The sequence below is a fragment of the Coturnix japonica genome, chromosome 1 (assembly GCF_001577835.2).
Source record: "Coturnix japonica isolate 7356 chromosome 1, Coturnix japonica 2.1, whole genome shotgun sequence".
Lineage (NCBI taxonomy): Eukaryota > Metazoa > Chordata > Aves > Galliformes > Phasianidae > Coturnix > Coturnix japonica.
The window spans coordinates 174,099,949-174,118,662 of record NC_029516.1 but is presented as its reverse complement, the minus strand read 5'-3'; the positions used below and the strand labels follow the sequence as shown (position 1 = coordinate 174,118,662).

The window sequence follows — 18,714 nt, the reverse complement described above, 5'->3', positions numbered from 1 at the left end:
GGGGTCAGCAATATCTTGAGGAAGACATTTAGGTGTAATTGCTTGCTGTCTCTTTCAATACAAGAGCTAAGACACATTAAAATAGCAGGTGGCAAATTTAAAACCAATTACAGGAGTTGTTTTTCACTCAATAGGATTAAGCTTTGGAACATTTTGTCAGAGTGAGCTGCAAAGACCAAAGCTCTGCAGGGGTTCAACTGAGCAATAGGACAAACTAAAAGAAAAAAAAAATCCATTAAGGAATACTCAACACAAATCACTGTTCTTGGTTCAGGATGTTCCAGAGCCTCGGGTCAATGGAGGCACTCAGAGCCACGAGCCCTGTGTGCCTGCTGTGCGCTGATTCCTGCACCAAACACCACCAGGCTGCAGGATTCACCCCCATGGAGCATCATCGAGTGTGAGACAAGGAAATGGGATGTGGGGCTGGGAGAGGTCATGGGGGAGGAAGGGTGGGAGACATTTGCTGTCACCTCACTGAGGACACGGGAGTGAAGGAGCTCCCAGCTCAGTGGGAGCTGCTTTGTGCCAGCAGGTGCTGTCCATGGTCCCCCCTATAAGAGAGGCACTCATGGTTCCCCATATAAGAAAGGCATTCATAGTCCCCCCTATAAGAAAGGCACTGCAGGATATCATTTAGAATGGTTTTTATGAGAGCTGTTTTACAAAGAGAAAGCCACTTAGGCAATCTCACCTTCCTCCAGGTGCTGGGAGCTCTGAGCAATGCAGCATCGAACGCTCCTCTGCTCATCCCACAGCCGCACAGACCCATCTGAGGAAAGGTTGCACCTTTTGGGGTATTTGAGCCACTCTGCAAAAACCCACCGCCATACCCTGAGCTTCAGCAAGGATCCCTCAGTGCAACAGGAAGGAAGTGAGAGCAAAGCTGGGGGGCCCTAGCACACGTGTCAGCAAAGAGGGGGCACATACAGCATTTGTGTGCACCTGCTCCATGCACAAAGCTGGCACTGATGTCTGGGATGTGACTGGGGCAGATAAATGCACCAATCTGAGTTGGGCACAGAACATGGATGAGCTTTAGTGTCTGAGTTGGACACAGAACATGGATGAGCCTTAATATCATGGATATCCAGGAGCCACAGCTCTGCCCAACCCAGGCTTCAGCTCCCAGCATCACCCATCAGACAGCAGCAATCCTGGTAAAGCACGTGGGCTTTATGTTCCAGTTACAGAATAGTTAGAAAATATTAGATTGGAAAGGATCTCTGTGATTGTTTGTTCTGGCATCCCTCATCACGCTCACAGAACAATTTCATATCCAATTCTCTTATCAAGATCATCATGTTTTTCAGACAACACATACGTCATACATTTGTCTTCTGTTTGTGGGTATTTTATCTGACAGTCATAAAAGAAAAAGGAAGAATTGTCAGCAGCATATTTATTAACCATGGCTATGAGCCTGAGTAATTTATGAGATCTACATCACCTGCATATATCACTGCACAGTTGTGTGTTCTCTGGTCTGTGGCAGCACACTCATTTCTTGCTCCAGGGCAGAATCTCCTGGTCCATCACATGGCTGCCCAGCAGCTCCAGCTCCTGTTGTCACACATTCACCCTGATGGGCATCCCAGGTCTGGAGGCTGCTCACCTCTGGCTCTCTATTCCTCTCACATGCATTTACATTCCCATAATGGGGATCTGCACCATTCTCTTTGTTGTCAGAACCAACCCAGCCTCCACCAGGCCATGCTGGATGTCTGATTTAGGTTTCTCTCTACATACATTACCATCTGTGATGAGTATTTTCTGGGTGAGCTACTGCTCAGGGTTACTTTATTCATTCCTTCTCATTCTTAGAGTCTTCAGTGCTCCTGGCCATGGCTTTTGATCACTATGTGGCCATCTGCTACCCACTGAGATTCTCCTCCATCCTCACCATAGGAAGGACTGGGCCAGCTGCCCTCTGCTGTGTGCTGTCATCGCTCTTCTTGCTGAGGTTTCCATTCTGCTTCTCCCACCTGCTTTCCCACATCTACTGCCTGCATCAGGACCTGGTCAAGCTGTTGTGTGCAGACATCACGTTCAGTAATATGTACACATGAGCTGTGGTCAACCTCATAGTGATGCTAGTTTCACTGCTTACCATCCTGTCATATATGGTGATTTATAAGACAGTTCAGAGCGCTGCATCCAAGAAGGAGCATCTCAAGCTTTTGAACAACTGCTGGTCCCACATCCTGGCAATCCTCATCCTGTACATCCCCATTGTCTGTGGTTCATTGCTCTGGCAAACATGATTCTCCCCTCATTCATGACCTCATGGCCAACACCAACCTGCTGCTCAGCCCCTTGCTGAACACCACCATCTGCAGCATCAAAACCAAACAGATCTGCAGGGGGGTCCTCGAGGTCCTCATGTCAAGGAGGAGCCTCTCTACCACAGCACACAAAGTGCCTTCACAAACTGCTCACCACAGACTGCTGGGATGCACCTATTATGCCATACAGTTTGTGCTTGATAGTGTCCTTCTGGGTGAAGATAGAAGCAAATGATATTCATATTGAATTTGCTGGCTACTTAACTTTAAACCAGAGTCCACACTCTTTTATCCTGTGATTTATCAGATAATTCTGTCTGCATCAAGAGATACGTTATTCCCACTGCTGACTGAAGAAGCTCGTGCTCTAGGCAAACTTCACCATGAAAGGTGTTTTTTCTCTTGAAAACACATTCGGTAACACAATTTGCTCAAGTGTTTGCAACCAGAACTGTAATGAAGAGCCAAACTCCAGACTGAGAAATCATTCAACATGTGATTAAACCTGAGCACCCATTCTGAACCCATCAGAAACAAAAGAAAGCACAAGTCTTCAACATCCCTGTACTATCTGTCACCTGTGGGTGAAAGCAACAGTCTCGAATGAGTTTTTGCCCACTCTTCTTTTGTGGAAGCCCAAATCTGCCTTGGGGAGTTCAGCCTTTGCAGTATTCAGCTCCTCAGTAACACCACGGAACAGCAGAATGGCAGGGAAGCTGCGTCATTGCATTAATCCATCTGGGAGTTGGGATGGTGTCACTGTGGGTCTCTGAAGCAAACCAACTCCCTGTTTGTCTGTAGCGACTCGATGGGACGTATTGGTGAGGCTCTGGATGAGGAGCTGACTCCACACATGTTTTGTTGAGAACAGTCTTCCTTTATTTATTCTCCCCCAATATATTAAATGTCTGTGCAAACAAATCAAAATGCTCCAGCCAAGTCACTCAGAATCTTAATGTCTGCTTGGATTAAGTTTCTCAGACCAAATCCCACAGGTTTTTCTAGATGTCCAAGGGCTCCAATCCCAACTCCCACGAGGAAGAATTTTTCCTTTATCATCCAACCTAATTTTCCCCTACTGTAACTTTTGTCCACAGCTTCATGTGTGTTCTTCTCTGGGCTGCCTGGTCTGCAACCCTGCACACAGCCAACCCAGCCCATTCTATCGTTCTATGATTCTCTGGTGAGTACGACTCAGTGTTTTCTGTAATGTCAGGTATTAGAATGCTTAATGAGCAGCTTCTTTTGCCTTCTATTCTCCCGTTGGCATGAACGCAGCTCCTCCAGCCCTTGGCACAGTGGTTGCATTCAGAAATGCCACCCGCAATGCAGGACTCGTGTCCTCCTGCTGCCCACCAGACCATTTCTGAACAGCTGCTCTGCTGACAGTGGGGCTCAGGCAGCACCAATGTAAGGGATGTTCTGTTCTGTCCCAGCTGTGGGAATTTGCACTGGGGTTTTTGTTTGTTTGTTTGATTGATTGATTCACTGATTGATTGATTTTTTCACCCTAAACATTCCAAGATTCTGCACCACTGTGGGTTGTAGCTTTGCCTTTCCAGGTGAGATTTCTCACAGCTGTTCAACCCTACAAAGTGTTAAGAGCTCAGACATGACTCAGTGCCTCCTGAACCCCACCAGGGGCAGCTGATGCCTGAGCACTTTGCATAGCCCACCTGCCCAGCTCACATCTCATTCCACACTTCACACGTCCAGGCAATGAGCTCTGGGCTGGAGCACTGTCAGACCCTGCAGGGTTCAGCGTGCCCTGGGCAGGGAGATACTGGGGCTGGTATGACTCCAGTATGGATTGTGTTATTTCAGGCGCCCTGTAGGCACACAGACATGCACATATGCCTTAGTCATGATGACTCACACTTGATGCAGAGTCAGAAATGAGCAAATCTTAACTCTGGAAGAAATGATTCAGTAGTATAGAGCTATTTTTAATTCCTATCATGACATTGCCTAAAGAGGAATGCAGCAGGCGCTGTCTCAATACGTATTTGCCCACTTCCTTGCACTTGAGCAGAGTAGCTAAATGTGGGCTATTGCCCAGCAGCCAGCAGAATGAAATGCTTCCCTCCTGACGTCCTTTCAGCATCCCTGAAAGTCTCTTGTCGACTGGTTGGCAGCCCTGCACATAGCAGGGGATTGAAACTACATGATCACTGTGGTCCTTTCCAACTCAGCCACTCTATGATTCTATGGTCTCTGTCAAAAATATGAAAGTCACAGCCCTGCTAATTGGTAAGAATCACCCACAAAGGGGAAACCTCACAAAACATACCAGAGGCCTCCTCTAGTCCTTGCATTTCAGCTAAGCTGCTGTTGGAGTTAATTAAAGACATCTATCTGCTTTTCTTGCACAAGCAAAGCTGCCATCCCCTGGCATGGTCACGGCTTAACCTTTCTCAGTCAGACTGAGACATCCTTGATCTGACGGTGACAGCTCAAACCTCCAGCAAAGTAAGCAGGACATCTCAGTGCTTCTGAGCTTCCTTCACCCTGACCTGAATGTTCACACTGAGATAAGGGATGGGAAATGTTCCTCATCCCTTTTGAGCATTTAGGTTGTTATATGACCACAGGGAACGTTAAAACTCAGCAACAATAGCAAAATTTGGGGCTTCAGAAAATGAATTCTGTGTTTTCCATGCTTTCTCTGATGCAGGGGCTGGTAAGTTCAGGCATGTAACTGCTGTGTGCTCACATCCCTTATGTTTTCCCAGGCATAATAGATCAGGATTAGCTCAGGCAGTTGTTTGGAAACGTTTAATAAGAGTGATGAGTCAGCATCTTGGCATTTCATTTTTATTAAAGTAGAACTGCTGGGGCCTCACAAAGCAGAATGGCATCACACAGCACAGCCGTCCCCATCAGGGCCAGGAGGCTGTAGGCTCCCCTGGGCTCAGGAGGGTGCAGCCCAGGGGTCCCATTTCTCTGCAGTGACATGTTTCTGGAACACCTCCACGGATGGTGACCCCACCACCTCCCTGAGCAGCCCGCTCAGGACATGCTCTAATCACTTCCCTGTTCCTGCTGGCCACACTATTCCTTATACAGGCCAGGATGCTGTTGGCCTTCTTGGCCACCTGGGCACACTGCTGGCTCATGCTTAGCCAAACATCAACCAATGCCCCCAGGTCCCTTTCCTCTACACAGCCTTCCAGCCACTCAACCCCAATCTCATAGCGCTGCCTGGGGTTATTGTGGCCAAAGTGCAGGACCCAGCACTTGGTCTTGTTAAAGCTCATCCCATTAAATCTACTTCAGCTCCTTGATGTTCTCAGGGTCAGCTGCAGGGCAGCCAGGCAAACCCAGCTGACTTCTGCAGACAGAGAAACCCAGTGCAGACGTGTAGTTTGGGCACAGATGTAAGGCTTCCCCACACAAGGCTTCAAAGGTCGTGCTCCAGTGTCCTCCCTGTTCCTGAGAGCCACAGCGCTGGGTTGTTCTCATGGCCACCATAGTAGGAAATGACCATAAAGGTCAACAAGTCCAACCATTGACACAACCTACCAAGTCCCATCACTGAACTATAGAATCAGGGAGTCGCAGGAGCATTAAGGATGAAAAAGCCCTCTAAGATCCTCAAGTCCCATCCCCCACACATCCTCACCAAGCCCACTAACCATGTCCCTCAGTGCCACATCTCCATGGTTCTTCAACACGTCCAGTGATGGGGACCCACCAGTGCCCCATGCAGCCCATCTCCGTGCTGATTCCCTGCTCCCAGTACACCCTGGTGTCTGACTGGCCCCCAGCCTTCTCTTGGTCTTTAGACGCAGCCATTAGACAGCAGCATTATCCATGTTTCCCTCTATATCGCAGGGATCATTTGGTTTTAATGTGCATTTTAGCACTACTTTATGGCCCTGGATACCAAGAGATGTGAAACGCTACAGCTGCCTGGTACATCAAATCAATGTAAACACAATGAGAATACGACAGGAGAAGATGAATGTGAGCAGTACATTATAAAACAATATTTCCTGTATGATTTCTGAAGCCAAAACCTAATTGTGTATTTATTTTTATTGCATTACCTGAGAGGCCACGCTTAAAAACTCATAGCAGCCCTACCCGGGAAATTGATATCTGTTATGTACCATTTTCTCCTGCACAGTGGAATGGATTTCTCATTCTGTTGCCCTCACGTGGAGCTGTGATGGCAGCTTTTATGTCTTAACTTCACACGGTGTAAATAAAACATGTTCAGAAAGAGAAAAAGAAGAGGAGAAGGGTATGGCTGCCCTGCCAGTACATCCAGGGAGAGTCGAACTGAAGGCAAAGGGAGCTCTTCATTTCGCAGATCAGAATTTAATCACTTGTCAAAATAGGAATTAAAATAGTTTGACACGACGCTTGTTTGGATTTCTCCTCCTGAAAGCAGTAAGTCTGGAGACGATGTTCAGAGGTGCCAAAATGTTTTCTTTCACCTGCAATGATAAGAAATGTCAGCGTGGTGCACACACAAGAGAACACCTCCTACAAAGGCAGCGACTTCAGCATTTCTTCCTTGGTTACTCGGTGTGTCATTTGCCCAAGGAGGCTGTGGATGCCCCATCCCTGCAGGCATTCAAGGCCAGGCTGAATGTGGCTCTGGGCAGCCTGGGCTGCTGGTTGGTGACCCTGCACAACCCTGCAGGGGGTTCCAACAGCAGCCATGAGCAGACAGCCTGCTGCACTTTCCTGCCAGCTCTTGGCAATTAAATTGATAATACAGTGATCATCTTAGTAATGAATTTGCCCATCATTCTTTGTGTCAAGAGCTGGAAAACCTAAGAACTAAATGCCCTGGATGCGGCATCGTGTCCTGAAAAATGCAATGCACAGAATTCCTGTTCTAAATGGCACTTCAGGAGCCCATCCGACCTTCATAATGTCCTTTAGCACAAGGCAAACTGGACAGCCCCAAGGTTATGTCTGATATTGTGCAGCCAGAGACTGTGAGCACACAGGCAAAGACATGGGCCCAGAAGCAGAGACATGAATCAGATTTCTCTCTTGCTTGCATACAAAGCAGCAGGCACCTCATTGGAAAGCAAACATGTCCAACCGCAGCAAGCTAAGTACTTATGAAGCAAGCCAGTGCTGCAGATAGAAACTGTGTTGTGCATTCAGCACAATCAGGAGGGCTTCTTTTGCAGTGGGTTAATCCAAGCACATCGCAGGCAAGTTCCCCTCTCTGCAGGCAGGTTTGTGGACCAGCAGAACTTCCCTCTCCAGACCTGATTGCAGTTGGTTCAGACAGTACATCTCTTACAAACTTTGTTTGTCGCTTTTATGGTCATGTTTCAGCTTAAGCCTTGCATGGCACCACAGGATTCTCACCCCTGTATCCTTTGTTTGGCCTTGTTCCCTGCATGTCCATATCACGTTACTTGGCATGCTGAGCATTTTGCATCTCTGTTGCTAATTCCCATCACTTCTACAATGAAACAATGGCAAGTCATAGGGAATTCATCAGGATAACACCCCAGAGCAGCACCTGGGCTGTGCAGATGGGATGTGATGGGAGTGGGCTGCAGTGGCCTGTGGTCACGCAATTATAGAACGATAGAATGGCCTGGGTTGCAAAGGCCCACAGTGCTCATCCATCCCAACCCCCTGCTGTGTGCAGGGTCACCAACCAGCAGCCCAGGCTGCCCAGAGCCACATCCAGCCTGGCCTTGAATGCCTGCAGGGATGGGGCATCCACAGCCTCCTTGGGCAACCTGTGCCAGTGCGTCACCACCCTCAGGGTGAAAAACTTCCTCCTAAGATCCAACCTAAACCTCCCCTGTGGTGCCCAGAGAAGGGATGTGATCTGGGCACCCTGAGCCATCAATTTAAACTGAGTTTTGATTCTGCAGCGCCGTTTGGGCAGTGGTGCAGCCATGAGGCAGCGCTGCAGGTCCACCAGTGGTATTAAAGGGTTTTCCTGCTCAGTGAGGTGCTGCTGATTCAGTTGTGTGGGAGAAGTGCTGCCCAGGAGCAATGCTCAGGGCAGGATGCCCACGCCTAAACCAAACCTACTGCAAAACATCAGCCCAGATCTGAAAGATGCACACGAGGAGACTGTTGTGCTTTGCACAGAGATGAGAGAGATGCGGATCTGGGGGGGATAAACTGGACCCAAATTAGTGCTTTGACCAGGTGCAAATTAAATACTGGAAACCAACGCTGAAGTGAGATCAGTTTTTTATCTCAGCACTATTCTGGGATGGGTGGTTTTTGGCCAAAGGAAAAGCAGTATGTGCTGCGGGGGCTCCATGTGCTGCCAGCTCTGCTCTCCTTGGAGCTCTGTGCCCGCACCAGGCTCATCCTTACGGCACTCCTGGAAGGAGTGAGATGTGATCCATTTCAGAATGCAGACAGTTTCTTTCTGAATTATTTGTTGTGATCTGGGATGCACGTACAGCCAGGACTGCCAGGATCTGCGCAAGTGAAAGATATGAAGAGCTACAACAGCCGTCGGGGGCAGCATTCATTACAGCGGCTCAGGCTTAAGGCAGAGCAGCTGCTGCACTGAGATGGGCTCTCAGGGGCTGTTTGCACTCTGTCTGTGCTGCTGCAGAAGCTTAGAATGGCATCGAACCATTTTGGGTGGTTTGGGATATTACTACAAGAACACAAAGGAAATGAGTAATTTAATGACAAAAGAGCTGACAGTGAATGCGGTCAGCCCTACAGCTGCTGCTAATGCTTTGGGGCTGCACTGGGCTGCTCCAAACCTCCCCCAACCTCTGCCCACTGCTGCAGCTCTGCTCTGGGAGCATCCTGCTCTGCTCCCTGCAGCTGCTTTGCAGAGTGCCCAAGTGCTTTTGAAGCCCTTGGCTGTCCAGGAAAACAGCCACTCTGCAGCAAGAATCTCCTTAGGACCCGGTACCTGTTTGTCTCAATGCTCAGTCCCATTAGTCCCTGCTTCCCAGATGCCAGAGCTCTCAGCAGTGTGTGTCTGCACTGCTATCAGCTCCTGGAATGGAGGACCTCAGGCCCACAGAGGTGTATATTATTCCTCCAAATGAATTGAAACTACCTTTCCCAATGCATTCCAGGCTGGATGTGGCTCTGGGCAGCTTGGGTTGCTGGTTGGTGACCCTGCACATAGCAGGGGGCTGGAAATGGATGAGCACTGCAGGCCTTTGCAGCCCAGGCCATTCTGAGATTCTGTGAATCATGAAAAGACCACTAAGATCATCAAGTCTGACCTCCAACCCAGCTCTCTTTGGAACAGTTTTTCACCCAGCTGTTCCCTTAAAGCTCAGACAGATGTTATGTAGTTAAGGAATAAAGAGACTCCAGGCGTGCTAATCTGCAACACTTGCTTTTATTTCTGTGTTATTCCTTCTGGAGACTTTTCTAGTTCAGTGATTTTTAATAAAGAAGCAATTCCTGCAATGAGCCCCATTATGCATCTGTGATTAGAACAGGTTTATTACATTCCTTTTCCCCTGACTCCAGCACAGACACTGAGAGCTCCGTCACAGCACAGAAGAATCTTCATTGAGTGGTCCCATAGATGGCACTGCTGGGGTGAGTCCTCCCCTCCATGGGCACCCTCTTTCTGCAGCCAAGCAGAGAGTCTGGCATTTGGCTTCTGGCTACACAGAATTAAAGAATCATTGAGGTCAAGGAAGAGTTCCAAGATCTCCAAACCCAACCCCAACCCATCCCCACCATGCCCACTGACCACATCTACCCTTTTCTTGACATCTTCAGATGGGGAGACATCTCCAGGGTGGCCAGGCACTGGAATGGGCTGCCCAGGGAGGGGGTGGAGTCACCGACCCTGGGGGAGTTCAAGGAACCACTGGATGTTGTGTTGAGGGATGTGGTTTAGTGGGAGCTATTGGTAATAGGTGAATGGTTGGACTGGGTGATCTTTTAGGTCTTTTCCAGCCTTGGTGATTCTGTGATTCTATGATTCCTTACATGTGGATCTCATTCCTGCAGCAGATGCTTCGTGGGGCAGAGGAGTATCTTCACCACCTTCTCTCTTATCTGCCGTGTCCGCACGCCGTACACGATGGGGTTCAGCAGTGGGGGGAAGAGCACGTACAGGTTGGCCAGCAGGATGTGGATGTGGTGAGGGATTTCCCCCCCAAAGCGGTGTGTTAACACAGTGAAAAAAGCGGGGATATAGAAAAGGAATATAACACAGACGTGGGAGATGCAGGTGCTGAAAGCCCTGGAGCGGGCTGTCCTGGATGGGAGGCGGTAAACTGCCATGAGAATCAGGACGTAGGAGGCAGCAATGAGTGCGACGTCCAGCACGACGGCAGCGAAGGGCACCGCGAGGCCATAGAGGACATTGATGGAGATGTCGGCGCAGGCCAGGCGGGCGATGCCCATGTGCTCACAGTAGGTGTGCAGGATGATGCTGTGCCCGCAGAACGGCAGCCGCCGCAGCAGGAACACGCAGGGGAAGATGATGCAGAAGCTGCGCAGCACAGCCCCCAGCCCCACCTTGATGATGGTTGTGGGTGTCAGCACGGCCGCGTAGCGCAGCGGGTGGCAGATGGCCACGAAGCGGTCGAAGGCCATGGCCAGCAGGATGACAGACTCCATTGAGAAGCTGAAGTGCAGGAAGAACATCTGCGTCAGGCAGGCACCGAAGGAGATCCCCCCAGCATGGAACCAGAAAAGGGCCAGCATCTTGGGCACGGTGGTGGTGGACAGCATCAAGTCGGCGGCCGCCAGCATGCACAGGAGGAGGTACATGGGCTGATGGAGGCTCTGCTCTGCCCTCACAACCAGCAGCAGGATGCTGTTCCCCAGCAGGGCAGCCAGGTACATGGAGCAGAAGGGGATGGACAGCCATACATGCAGCTTCTCCATGCCTGGGATGCCAACCAGCACAAATGTTGCCGGGATTGAGCTGGTAAGGTTGGAAGGTGGCATGGGGTGCACCTGATAGCAACGACAGAAAGCCCTGCAGAATGGCATTTCATAGAAAGGTTTGTGTTGGAAGGGACCTCTGAAAGGTCACAGAAAGAATCATTAAGATTGGAAAAGACCTCTAAGATGAACAAGTCCAGCTCCAACCCATCCCTGCATGTCCACTAACCATGTCCCTCAGTGCCATATCTCCATGCTTCTTAAACACCTCCAGAGAAAGCAACTCTACCACCTCTCTTGGACATTTGTCCGGCCCCCCACAATGAACAGCTCACAGCCCCATCCAACCTGACCTTGGGTGCCTCCAGGGATGGGGCACCCACCGCCTCCCTGGGCAGCCTGTGCAGTGCCTCAATAGCCTTACTGTAAATAACTTATTTCTTATATCCAATCTAAATGTCCTCTTTTTTTGTCCAAAACCATTTCCCCTTGTCCTATCACACAGACCCTGCTAAGGCACATCTGCCATGCCCAGGGTCTTCCACCACTGCCAAATACCACCATCACCTCTGAGCTGTGAACAGCACAGCCGTGGGAGCCATCCCCAGTTCCAAAGACCCCCGGGCTGCAGTGCACTGCATCAGGCATTTATATGTTTCTGCTCCTATGTGCCAATGGCAGCATCCAAATTCCCTCTTCACTTGATTTTAACATGATATAAATGCGTTTTTTTCTCCATCAAGTACTTCTATGTAGACCAGAGGGAATGGAGACAGAACCAACCCACAAAGCACAAATACCTGACACTGATGTATTGCCAGCCTGGAGCAGAGGTCAGACAACAACAGGAGAGGAAGGCCAGGTGCCAGCAGGGCTGCAGAAGGTGTTCTCAGACATCAGCACCTGCAGAGGGGATAAGTGGGATTTCCAGTTTCCTGGGCTCACACAAGGTTAGAGCACAATCAGCTCTAGACCTGAAGCAGCTGCTCATTCTTCATCATCATCCCCAGACCTCTTTTCCTCTTTCCTTTTGGCGTTAGGGTTGATGAGCTCCCAGTTCAGTTTGCTCCTCACCTCATGCAACTGGAAAGACCTTTAGGGCAGAGAAAGAGCATCGCTGCCCTGCTCAGGTTCAGAGGAAGCAGAGTCAGACCCAGACTCACAAATTATGACCAGATTCCTCTTTTCCAGCAGCTTCTGCAATAGCAGTCAGCTCTGAAATACTCAAAACTGGAATTGCTCCTAACGCAGCCGAGATGAGGAAGTGCAATATTTGAAAACAAACCTGTGGGGTTGCTGCACTCCAAAATATTGGCTCCATGTATCAGAAAGCAACTGCATTTTTTGAGTAGGAGATGGTTCCTCAGGTAGACAGCTTTAGGTCTAAAGGGAAATCCAAGGAGCTGCTGTGTAGGAAAAAAAAAGCAGGCAGTTTTACAGAAACACTGAAGGTAATCATCATTGAATAATGTAAATGAATTAGCACAATTCCATATAAATACTGTATGAAATAAAAAGAGATGTGGCATATTGAGACCTCACTGTGGTCATCCAGTACTTGAAGGGAGCAAATACACAGGAGGGAGAATGGCTGTTTGTGAGGGTGGGCAGTGGGGAATGTTTTAAAGTGAGACTGGGGAGGTTTAGGTTGGATCTGAGGAGGAAGTTTTTCCCCCAGAGGGTGGTGACGCACTGTTCACAGGTTGCCCAAGGAGGCTGTGGATGCCCCATCCCTGCAGGCATTCAAGGCCAGGCTGGATGTGGCTCTGGGCAGCCTGGGCTGCTGGTTGGTGANCAGGTTGCCCAAGGAGGCTGTGGATGCCCCATCCCTGCAGGCATTCAAGGCCAGGCTGGATGTGGCTCTGGGCAGCCTGGGCTGCTGGTTGGTGACCTGCACACAGCAGGGGGTTGGGATGGATGAGCACTGTGGGCCTTTGCAACCCAGGCCATTCTATCTATTCTGTGATATTAACAGACATCAAATGCTACTGATGCTAACGGCAGATCCATGGGTGCAGTTACACCCAAAGCAAAGCTCCTCCTGCCCAACCCGCAGTGCTAAGCTGCAGATGGGCAGGGGTACATTGCACTGCTATGCTCCCCCCCCTCCTCTGATTGCTTCCCTGCAGCTCACAAACACAAGCAGAGCATTAAGGAAGCGTTTTTCTCCTGTCCTCTGGAACTTTTTACTGCTAAAATCCGTGTCAGAGCTGCAGGCAAAGCACGGCCCCAGCAGCTGTGCCTGAGGATGCTGTCCCGGGTTCAGCTGGGATGGAGCTGGTTTTCCCCATGCGATGCTTTGGCTGCAGAAGGCAAACCCAGCTGATCACACACCGACATTTCAGTCGGTGCTGAACGGAGCCGAAGATGTGTCAGCCTCTCACACTGCTCTGCCGGCGGGGGAATGGGGGGCACGGGGAGAGGGCAGAGCCAGGAGCTAAAGTGCCCTATGTCACGGCAATGAACTGAGCAACAAAACTGGGGAGTGCCGGGGGGCTGCATCTGCTCAGGGACCGCTGGGCGTCACTCAGCAGATACTAAATCTCGTTTTTCATCACTTCTTCCCTTTTCTTACCCAAATGCCCTCAGCTCCGAGTTCTCGCACTTTTACCTTATTTCGATTCTCCCCTCCCCGCACGGGGAGCAAAGAGCAGCGGCACCTCGGAGCCCCCGGACCGGAGCACAGACACAGGGCACGGAGCTCCGGGAGGACGCACCGCGGGGCCGGGAGGGTTCGCTGCTGCCTTTGTGTGTCGAGAACGGAACCGACCGAAGCGTTTCCCAGCACCGAAGCGATGCGTGGTGCCGGGGATGCTCTGCGCGATTACCCCGCTCCCGTCTCGCTCAGTTCTCGCTGCCCGAAACGCAGCTTCCAGATAAAAGCGGAGAGGGAAGGAGAGCGTTTCGCATGGGATACGGCACCTCCGAGCCGGGCTCGGTCCCTGCGGTCCCCGGGGCTCCGAGCTGGGCTGCGGTGCAGCTCTTGTACCCGCAGTGTGGCAGCCGCCCGTCCCCAGGGCCCCGCAGTGCCGCGGGGATCCCATAGGAAGGGCTGCTTCAGCTCATCCAAAGGGCCGAGCAACCAGAGGTACAGAGCGGGCACAGAGGCTTTTGTAGGGAACTTAGTGCTCGTTCAGCAGTCTGCTGTTTGTGTGGGTGCGTGGTGTTCCCGGTGATTATCACAATAAAGCAATGTGGAGAAGGTCCCCATGGCCATGAGAGCGACTCCTGGATGGGATGAGGCTGCTGGGGGGTGGGGGGGGAGACCTGCAGATCCATCCTTGAAGAAGAGATGGGAAACTGCTGACCTCAGTGACCCCCCACCCCCCACCCCGGGCCCCCCCCACCATGCACAGTGTTGGCAGCTTTCTGCACAGCTTCACACTCCCAGGACCACGGAGTGGTGGGTGCCACATCCCTGGAGACATCAAGGTGAAGGGACAGGGCCCTGAGCAGCTGATGGAGATGTGGGGTATCCTTGTTCATTGCAGGGGAGTAGGACCAGAAGGCCTTTAAAGTCCCTTCCAACTCAAATGGTTGATTATATGGTTCTATTCAATGATTCAGTGGCCACAGCTGCTGCATGGAGACCTCAGCAAGCCAACAACCAGCAGCCCTGGATGGACCCCATCCCTGTGGCTGTGGCTGGAGTTGGGAGGGAAGGCCTGAAACCACCAGTAGATGGAGGACAGCTCATCAGTTCCTGCCGGGGGTGATGCTGCTGCGTGGAGCTGGTCTTATCACAGCTGCTCACATGGGGAACGGGGTCTAATGCCAAGTCGAACACTTCCAGCCTCAGCCTAACAGGCACCCGGCACATCACCCTGCACCAATCCTCCTAATGCCTCCGGAAATTCCTCACACACAGCAAAGCAAAGGGGAAAATACAGAAACCTGTGCAACAATGGGTGCATCAAACCCAACTGTGAAGGTACTGGGGATAAAAAGGTCAAAGTGCCAAATGGGCTTTTGGAGTCTTGGAGTCACAATTGGAGCTGAGCCCCTTTACCATTCTGTCTACAGCATCTCCAGACCTCCGTTCCTAACAAGCTAAAAGGTGCTTTTTCCTTCTCTGGTGGCTTTGCTGTCATGTTTTCACCTGGATGCACATCTGGATTCTGTGTGTGAACAGGCAACGCCACATTCAGGGAGGGCCTTCCCCATTTCAGAACAGTCCTCATTTCTATTTGTTCTGAATGCAAGAAGTCCTTGCAGCTAAGAGGGAATTAATTATCATGGATGAAAGCTACAGCACACAGTGTAGTATGTGCCTTGCTGCCTTTAATGTGTGATGAGACTGAAACACGATCAACAACCACGCTTCATTGCTGGGATAAACCAGCTGCTGTATCTCATTGGGTGGAGGTTCTTTCCCAGCACCTCAGCTGCTGTGCTGATTGCTCCCCCCTATCAGACACAGAATGTAATCTGGCCTTTGGTCCTGGAAGCCCACAGCACAGAGATGCCTACGGCTGCTACTCATCTGTCTCTGCCGGCTCTTCTTCCTCACTCTGTTCTGATGCCAGGCTCACATCCTCCACCTCACTGCCTTGAGATGAGCACTCCATGCCCTCCAGCTCCAAGGAATCCTCGCTCAGGCTGAGGATGAAGTCGGGCACCTCAGCATGGAGGGTGCTGAGCCCCAGCTGGACCTGCAGCAGCGCCTGCAGCGCCCGGGGGTTCCTCAGCAGCGATGAGATCTCTGCGTTCTCCATCTCCAATGGCAGTTGCTCTGTGTTTGGGTTTTCAGGTGGGGAATCACTCAAATTTTGATCACCATTAAGCAGCATTTGCACCGGGCTGCTGGGATCTGTTATTGCACTTTTCAGGTCATGCATGAGCACTGAGTTCTCTGCCAGCTGCTGCACCATGCCCTGCACCCCTCCCAGGCTGGGCTCCACATTTTCTTCAGGATCCAGGTTCATCTCAAGAAGACTATCACCTCTGCTGGCCACGTGCTCTTCCCATTCAAAGGCATTATTGCTGCCCCTGTTGGGCTGTGGATCCCAGGGGTTGGGCAGCGGCCGGCGGTTCTCAATGCAGGCGGGCAGCCTGGCTTCTCCTGGAGCTGGGTTACTGTCCAGGCCAGCAAACACAGTGTCCTCCATCTGTGTCTGCACCGCGTCCAGGATGGGCTCCTCAATTTCTCTGTACAGCTGCTCCAGAATGCTGTACCCCCCAGGGATGCTTTCAAGGTTGTTCATGGCCAGGTCGTGGTTCCGTATCACCTCCTGCATCACAGCCGGGCTGCTGTAGGCCTCCAGGAGGTCCTGGACTGCGTGAGAGCTGCTGAGCATGCGGCTGATCTCAGGGTTCTGCTCAGCCAGCTGCTGCATCTGGGGGCTGGATGCGACGATATCACTGAGCAGGTCGGGATTGGAAAGGATGCTCTGCCTGAAGGCGCTTTGTGCCACCTGGCTCAGCAAGCTGTCCATGGACATAATGGGGCCTTGGACGCTGCTCACCACCTCCGACACATCTGACGAGTCCAACCCCAGGATGTTGGTGCCCGTCACCCCCAGGAGGAAGCCCAGCAAGAACATGTTGTTGTTGATGGCGTTCAGGTCCAGCTCCGAGTTGATCATCTTCAACAAGAGATCTTCTGTGGTCTGGGCCACAATTTCCTGGCTGGAATTCAACAGCCCCGGCACGTTCTGAGGGATCAAGATCAGGCTCTGCAGATCATCTGCGCTCTGCAGGAACAAGTTGGAACTGCTGTGGCTGGGAGGCTGCACGAGGGCGGCTGCAGCTCCTTGGTCTGCCTTGCTGTCCTGCAGTGTCTTTGGGGACCTGATGATGAGGTGGATGTTGGCCCCGTTGTAAACCCGGTGCTGGCTCAGGGTGTCGTGGTCTTTCAGGACCTTCCCAGCAAATATCAGCACCAGCAGATCTGGAGGAGTTTGGAAACGCGTGGCGACGTATTCCTTGAGCTGCTGGATGGTGCTGCTCTGAGCAACCTCAAATTGCTCCTTCTGCTTCAGGGTCTTCACCACCACATTGATGACATCTGCAGAATCTGTGGTGACAGTGGGCTGAGCTACAGCTGCCTCCCCTTTGTTGTCTGACATGATGGTGGCTCTGCAACCCGGGCTGTGATTTGATCTGTCAAGTAGCAGAGCTGCTGGAAGGTGGGGAGCGCCGGGGGGGGCAACGGCTGCCAGCCAAAGTGAGGGCGGCTCCTCCTGTTATGGTGACGGCTGGGAGGGAGCGGTGGTACAGAGAGGGACCGCCTCTCTCTGCAGCACCAGAGGGCACATACCAGCCAGATGTGGCACAGCTGCTCCACTTGCTCACCACCCCATCGTCCCTGCCCACTTAGAACTGCTGGCCCCGTGCTGTGACATCACACTGAGCAGGGTGGGTGCAGAGGGGCCATCTCCATGGGAGATGAGCTGGGCCGTCCTCACTCCACCACCCCCAGTAACCGAGTCTCAGGCTGTGCAGAGTCCTTGTGGAGGCTGCTCAGTTCAGTTCTGTGTTCCCAATGCAAACACGCTCGGCACCATTCACAGAAACCCTCTCCCACATTTAGCTGCAAAAGCCAATGCTCCTCCTCAAACGTTGCTCATATGGTGGAAGCAACGTACCCAAACCCCACTGCTCTGTGATGAAGCCTTGAGGAGCTCCTTGGTTAAAGAGTTCTTCTGAGCTCTGGGTTTGCTGGAAGAAATTTGCCATCCTCTGTCTGGTTTCTTGCTGTTCATCCTCAGTGGGAGCCCAGCAGTGCTGCTGGTGGCACTCAAGAAGGAGAGGAGATGCTGAATGGTCCTTGGTATCAACACAGCAAAACTGAAGGATTTCACTGGGGAAACAACATTGCACCTAATAGCTTCCATCCTTCTCATCGCATACAGTCTAGATTGGGGTATCATTGATGGAAAACTGTTGCTCTCATGAGCCTCTCACTGCACTCAATTATTCTCGTTATTCAAAATAAGGCTCTTCTAATCAGGATGCATCTGGCTTCATTTTTTCACTCGTACAAATTCTTCCTTCTCAAGGGCTTCACAACAGTCCTCAGCATCAGATGTTTTCCCCCATCCCACACTGAAGCCTTCATTGCTCAGAGCCCCAATCCCTGACCATGGCTGTCTCCAGAGATGGAACACCACCACGTCTGGGCAACTGTGCCAGTATCTCACCACCTTCATTGTAAACAACTCCTTCTTTATATCCAGCCTAAACCTCCCCATCTCTATGCTGGGTCTGCTCACAGCCCCATGGAGGAGTCAGCCATGGAAAACATGAGAGCAGCCCGAGGTGAGCACACACCACTGCTGGCAGCACCACCCTGCAGCTCTGGGAGCACCCTGGGGCCCTCACACCCACCCACAAGCCAACCACCACCCAAAGTGCCCCCAGCACAGCGCTCCTTCCCACAGCCCCCAGATGGGGAACAACAGCCAGGCATGACTTTGCACCACCTGGCTGTATAACAGCCTCTCCTGGCTATGCCAGCCTTTGTGTCACCTGAAAACCTTGTTAGCAATGATTTTGTGCTTGTTTCTGCACAACTGTAACAGTCACAGACTGCGCCAGAGCTGTGTCCAATTGCCACTGCATCTCCCCAGCTCACACCAAGGCTGCAGTCAGTCAGACACCA

At 51.4% G+C, this 18,714-nt stretch overlaps 2 protein-coding genes, 1 long non-coding RNA gene and 1 pseudogene across 3 annotated transcripts; 1 reads left to right on the top strand and 3 right to left on the bottom strand.

Annotated features, from left to right (window-relative positions):
* The first annotated feature begins 1,017 nt into the window (after nucleotides 1-1,017).
* LOC107308615 lies at nucleotides 1,018-3,215 on the top strand (annotated as a pseudogene).
* A 6,366-nt stretch (nucleotides 3,216-9,581) lies between these two features.
* LOC107308614 lies at nucleotides 9,582-14,355 on the bottom strand. Its single transcript, XR_001552858.2, has 4 exons — nucleotides 13,723-14,355; nucleotides 12,397-12,517; nucleotides 11,912-12,014; nucleotides 9,582-9,874 (listed from the first exon to the last, which is right to left on the bottom strand). It is a non-coding gene; the product is annotated as an uncharacterized LOC107308614 (long non-coding RNA).
* On the bottom strand, nucleotides 10,106-11,273 carry LOC116652407 (olfactory receptor 52B2-like). Its single transcript, XM_032442297.1, has one exon. The coding sequence runs from the start codon at nucleotides 11,217-11,219 to the stop codon at nucleotides 10,215-10,217; it is 1,005 nt and encodes a 334-aa protein (XP_032298188.1). The 5' UTR covers nucleotides 11,220-11,273; the 3' UTR covers nucleotides 10,106-10,214.
* A 1,017-nt stretch (nucleotides 14,356-15,372) lies between the features above and the next one.
* LOC107308559 (ubiquilin-1-like) lies at nucleotides 15,373-17,451 on the bottom strand. Its single transcript, XM_015852526.2, has one exon. The coding sequence runs from the start codon at nucleotides 17,177-17,179 to the stop codon at nucleotides 15,587-15,589; it is 1,593 nt and encodes a 530-aa protein (XP_015708012.1). The 5' UTR covers nucleotides 17,180-17,451; the 3' UTR covers nucleotides 15,373-15,586.
* Between the last annotated feature and the right edge of the window lie 1,263 nt (nucleotides 17,452-18,714).

Coding starts and splice junctions, on each gene's coding strand:
- LOC116652407 (XM_032442297.1), bottom strand. CDS start 11,219: ATGCCATTCTGCAGGGCTTTCTGTCGTTGCTATCAGGTGCACCCCATG.
- LOC107308559 (XM_015852526.2), bottom strand. CDS start 17,179: ATGTCAGACAACAAAGGGGAGGCAGCTGTAGCTCAGCCCACTGTCACC.